Source organism: Kryptolebias marmoratus, linkage group LG1 (assembly GCF_001649575.2).
Source record: "Kryptolebias marmoratus isolate JLee-2015 linkage group LG1, ASM164957v2, whole genome shotgun sequence".
Taxonomy (NCBI): Eukaryota; Metazoa; Chordata; class Actinopteri; order Cyprinodontiformes; family Rivulidae; genus Kryptolebias; species Kryptolebias marmoratus.
The window spans coordinates 32,834,201-32,839,982 of record NC_051430.1 but is presented as its reverse complement, the minus strand read 5'-3'; the positions used below and the strand labels follow the sequence as shown (position 1 = coordinate 32,839,982).

General features: G+C 41.4%; 1 protein-coding gene across 3 annotated transcripts in view; it reads left to right on the top strand.

Moving 5' to 3' along the window:
- The window catches only part of hecw2b (HECT, C2 and WW domain containing E3 ubiquitin protein ligase 2b), a 38,520-nt gene that overhangs the window by 4,593 nt on the left and 28,145 nt on the right, over positions 1–5,782 (top strand). For 2 of the 3 annotated variants that reach the window (XM_017426339.3, XM_017426338.3), the window contains exons 2-4: positions 2,784–3,766; positions 3,969–4,076; positions 5,078–5,172. In XM_017426339.3, coding sequence (XP_017281828.1) covers positions 3,382–3,766; positions 3,969–4,076; positions 5,078–5,172 — 588 coding nt within the window. In that variant the 5' untranslated portion in view covers positions 2,784–3,381. Of the gene's footprint in view, positions 1–2,783; positions 3,767–3,968; positions 4,077–5,077; positions 5,173–5,782 lie in introns of those variants that run through there. The other variant, XM_025008068.2, reaches the window with a different exon arrangement.

The following is a 5,782-nucleotide window of genomic DNA, read 5'->3' as shown; positions in this document are numbered from 1 at the left end:
GATGAGGTTCTGTTGGACCAACATGTTGGGAGGATGAGGTTCTGTTCAGTTTGGGTGGTCCGGTCATGTTTCTGGATCTGGATTTTATTTTTGTTTTGTTTTGTTTTTTTGTGACGTTTCGATCTTGATCTTTAACTTGCAGGAGTTTAGTTTTTAGTTTGCATCCTTACAAATATGTCGGTTCCCCACTGACTCACCTGACCACAGCCTGTTAGCAAAATATTTCAAGACCCACAGCATATTTTTTTTTAATTCAGGCAAAGTGGTATGCACCGTGAACATTTCTTCAGGGATTTACCGTAGTCTAAACTAGAATGATAAATTCACAAAGCAGTTTTTTTGGAATGGACTGTTTGGGATTATTGTAATTGTTCATTGTAACATTTTTATTGTTTTAGCTAAACAACATTTGCTAATCGAAATGAACAAAAAGGTTCTTCGCATGAGTGTGGAGGCCAAGTTAATGCCGTTCAGAGCAGATTTTCTGCTTCAGTCCTTCTCAAATTCTGCTCTTTCTCTGCGCAGCATCGAGTGTCTGTGTTTAGAAAACACTTGAGATATTCCTCCAAGATCGGAGTCAATAATGCTCTTGGTCTCATGCATCCCACCCAAGTCAGGAGGGATTATAAACCTGTTCAAATCTGACACAGGAGAAGCAGAATAAAATCCCAGCGCCCGTCTAACACACGAGGGAGGAATGCGAGGGTCGTGGCGAACAGGAAGCTTTAGTCTCTGACGGGACGCCTCATTGTTCTCTAATCACGCTACAGCTATTTCAGGACTGTGAGTGTGTGAAGGCTGATGGATCAGTGCGAGTGTGTGTGGACTCATGGACCTGTTTGGTATTACAAAAATCAAATTACCGCAGGTACTTCAGTGATTTTAGCTGATGGAGTCCGAAGAATCCATCCGTAACATGGGCGTGGTTATTTAAACTACTTCTAATTTTAAACTAGAAAAATTCTGCTGAAATATTATGGGATGGTAATATGTTCTTACTTGAAGAAAAAGTCAGGGACCAAATGTTTGTTATCGCCCGCCGTCATTCTCCAGTTTGGAACTGAGAAAGCGTCCCTGATCAGAAGCGAAACATTGAATTTATTTAATTATTGACTTTTATTTGCCGTGTCCTGAGGCTGAGAATCTGCACCGGCATATTTTTCTCAACAGAAGATGATTTTAGTCTGCCCAGCTGACGACATTGTTATTTAATCACATGAGATAAAATGATCTCTACCTCCATTTCCTGTACACATGTACCCATCAGCATGATCATTAACTTTTCCTGGCCTCCTTGGGCTTTTACAGCCCCTCGATAAGTGCCCTAAGCAGTGTTCACATTGGGCACCCCTCCTTACTGGATGGGTGGACTGAGGTGTGGTCATACGCTTCCTGATTTCTACCATTTCCTCTCTGAGCAGTTTTACTGACTCTCTTGAACTGGCAGCTGCAGGTCCTGGGCTCCCACGCTGACGTCAGCTGCAGCCTGACCTGGTTGACCTTAACGTTGATGTTGTTCCTCTGCTTGGGTTGTTGCTCTAGATCAGGGGTGGGCAATCCTGGTCCTCGAGGGCCACCGTCCTGCATGTTTTACGTCTTTCCTTGCTCCAGCACACCGGATCAATGGGACATCCCAGGACAAACCTGGCCTTCCTGATGAGCTTATCCAAACATTTCCTAGTCCCGTTTATTGCTCAGGTGAACTTCCAGGTGCTTATAGGAGTCCACTATCTCAATGTCCATTCCCTGGGTGTTATTTGGTGTCATTAGGGTTTGTCTGTGCCTGCAGAAATCTACCTCCAATTCCTTAATGTTTCCCATATGGATCTGGAGGTGGTTTCACTTGCACCAGTCCGCTGTCTGTACTCTGGATCGTCCTCATTTTTGATAAGGCCAACGTGCACACCCAAGCTTTTATCTTTTACATTTGTTTTTACATTACAGTAAATTTATGGGGGCTTCCGCCTCAGGCCTGGGCTACAGCCCCAGTAAGCCCTTTGAAAAGTCTGAACTTGCTTACAGGGTACATACCTGAAAGTTATGGGTTACATGCCTGGTACTTATAGGGTACGAAACCTGAAACTTAAAGGGTACATACTTAGGACTTACAGGGTATATGAAAGTAAGAGTACATACCTGGTAAGTACCATTTATGTATTCATTGCATAGCTTGTAAGTACTAGGTACATTACCTATACCTACCAGCTACGTGCCTGGTATTTACCAGGTACTTGTCCAGTACCTACCAGATAAGTACCAGATACATACCCTGTAAGTACAAGGATGTACCTATTAAGTTTGTGGTATGTACAAGGTAAGTATCAGGTGTAGTAATATATATTTTTGTGCAAGTCAGCCTTGTTTGTGTTGTGCGAAGATATTTACTGTTATCAGCATTTGGATAATTTATCAATGAAATACCACAAAGACACAAAATTATGTCAAACTCATGGTGAGAAATCACTCAAAGGTCTTTGCTGCTTTGTCTCTTTTGAATAGACAAAGGACAGTTAATCAAATTATCACCACCTATTGATCAAACACTGTGCTACATTAAACCCATACTTAGTTTGACTATGAAATGAAGATATGGTCTGATCTAATAAAAATGTGGTATATTTCTTGGACTGGACAGAAAGAAGTAAGTCAACATAAATAAAAGGAGAGAAGGTGAAATGAATAGTTGTTACTCTGATTCATTTGATGATTTGTGTCAGCATGTGAAGGTCAGACTGTCCAGCAGCCTGTCCTCCTCTTACTAATTCTCTCCTTATCTCCTGCAGGTCTTCTGCCAACCCTTCCCATCCCTCCTGGACAGATGAGTTGAAAGATTCCGGATCACTTTTCTTCTTTCTTTGTTATGGATCTGTGCAGAATTTACAACTCAAGTTGCCTTAAAGAAGCAATGTTTCTGATCTTAAAGAATTCAAGGTTCTGATCTTAAAGAAGCCATGGTTCTGATGTTGACTGTCAGATATTGGTGACAATGGACCGGTGTCCCTCAGGATTAGACCATTATTGACATGGACAGTGGAGGAAAGACAAAACTGATGGACAGGAAAGTGAATGATGGTTCAGATTCTGAACAAAACTAGTGAATGAATGAAATGAATTAGGATTCAAGAACTCCTTAAGAAGTCATCATCTGTACCTTCACAGTATTGGTGTCCTGGTCCAGGCGTTGTACTACCCTCCCTTCTTCTTAACTTATTTTCTTTTTGACCAACGCCTCAAGCCTTCACCATTCGACCATCTCTCACAAACGCCGTCCTCCCCCCTCGCCCCCGTCCCCAGTCATCCTGTTACTCCTCCACCCCCTCCTCCCCACATCCCCACCACTACCAGCCCTCACCAGCTTTCTCCTCCACCTCGTTGGTTACCATGGCGGTGGCTGCCACTGCCTCCGCCTCGTCTCCACCGCTGTCCTCAACTCCCAACAGCAGCGCCCGGGACCACCTGCTGGCGGTGCGCAGGCGCACCCCACAAGCCCGACCATACACAGTTGGACCCGACAGCCTCAGTGGCTTGTCGGTTCATAGCGCAGATAGAGCCTCTGCCACCTCTGCATTGTCCGGGGCCCATTCGGAATCAGCAGGGGTTGGGCTGCAGCGGGCCAATAGTGACACAGACCTGGTGAGCTCAGAAAGTCGCTCGTCACTTACAGCATCTACGTACCAGCTGACTTTGGGCCACAGTCACCTAGTGATCTCATGGGACATAAAGGAGGAAGTAGATGCCACTGACTGGATTGGCCTCTACCACATTGGTGAGAAAATAATGTCTGCAAAAATGTAAAAGTCCAAAGATTGATCGCTTATTTATTTATTTTTGTACTGTCTTTGAATGGAGTATGTGTGTGACTGTGTGGTTTTCTGTTTCTAGAAAGAAAGAAAGAAAGAAAGAAAGAAAACTTCAGTGTAGATGAATATAAATGTGTAATATGGATCCAAGTGTGTTTGTTCCTACAGATGAGACATGTGTAGCCAATGTCTGGGAGTCCAAAAACCGTGGAGTAAATGGCACCCAGAGAGGACAGATCCTATGGAGACTGGAGCCAGAGCCCTACTTCATGGAATGTGCGTGTTAACGTTAAATACACCCATGACACATTAGTGGTTTGTTCAGTTGAACTACTACTCAGCCTCTTCTCTGTACTCTCGGCCATACCCAACATTCTGTATATCCACAGGGGGAAGGTGAAGGTGTAGGACTGTTTCGCCTTTCAAATGGAGCATTTTCAGGGTCACTTGCAAAAGCTCACAAATGAATTTTGTCAAATCAAAATATTTTACCATTACAAAATTGTGTAGTTTATTGAATTCCTTTGAATTTGATTGGTATCCCTATAAATTATTCTTAACAAATATGCTCTCTGGGTTAAAAACAACCCAGTTCGTAACCCAGCACTAGGTCAAATTTGGTCTGAGGCAACCTTCGGTAGTTTTAACTCAGCAGTTTGACGCAGCGTACTACGATGTCCTCCTAAAATGTTATTTTAGGAACCCAAACTCACTGTCAAGTGCAAACTGAAGTTATTAACAAAGCCAACAAGATTAAATACCTTCTTAAGGAGTCCACACTCTTATTTACTTACTATTGTGTGTTATCTCACTAAGCTGCTTTGTGAAGATTTTATGAGGAAGCTGCAACACAAATTTCTTCCAAAAGTCCACAAACAAAGTTCTGGATATTTGTTTTGTCATATTTTCCCCTTCTATAAACTTAGCATGTATTAAAACTAAAAAAAAAGGGCAGGACCTATAATCTACTGTATACTGCTACTAGTCACTAAAGGGGTTTTTTAAATAATTTGGTACCACTTATCATGAAGAAACTAACTTTCCAGGTTAAATATTCAAATTAATCTACAGTAGCAATGAAAACTTTACAAACTACAGTTTTACGAGTCAGTAAACTGTATTTACTGACTTATTTGTCCCTCAGACTGATTTTTGTTTTTAGCAAACTGACCCAGGTCTTCATTTGAATTACTTTTGAGTGACAAATTGCTTTTGTTTGCATTCAGAAAGTGTAAGTCAAAAGGGGTCATAAATTGATTTTTGTTCTCTCTTCACAGCTGAGACAAAGATCTGTTTCAAATACTATAATGGTGTAACTGGGGCATTAAGAGCTATGACTCCCTGCATCACTATCAAGAACCCGCGTGTACCGGTAAGGACTGTAAAATCCAGGTGTACTGGTAAGAACCTAGGTGATGTCTTAGAACCTAGATGTAAAAAAAAAAAAACAGGTGTACCAAGAAAAACCCAGATAAAAAAACCAAGGTGCACCAGTATGAAAAAGGGTGTAATTTTAAAAAAAGCAGCTATTCTGTAGTTGAAAATGTTTTGCTCCTTATCTAGGACGTTTTATCAATTCAAAACAGGCGTTCCATGCTTTAAAATGCCTGAGATACTCTGTTTATGCAGCTAAATTAATTCATTAAATTGATTAATCTCACTTCCCTCCTATCTGAGGGTTGTTTAAGTCTTTTTTTTGTTCGGGTCACAATCTGGTCACATGCATGATAATCAAATCAAAATCAAATCAAATCAAATTTTATTTGTGTAGCACATTTCAGCAGCAAGGCATTTCAAGGTGCTTTACATAATTAAAAACCAAAATAATAACAGCATGTGACATTGAATAAACAGTAAGAAAGAGACAAAAACCCGCACTCTAACCCTAATTTAGCCATAAGCAGCTCTAAACAGGTGGGTTTTAAGTTGAGATTTAAAGGCACCCAGTGTTTCAGCTGTTTTACAGTTTTCTGGAAGTTTGT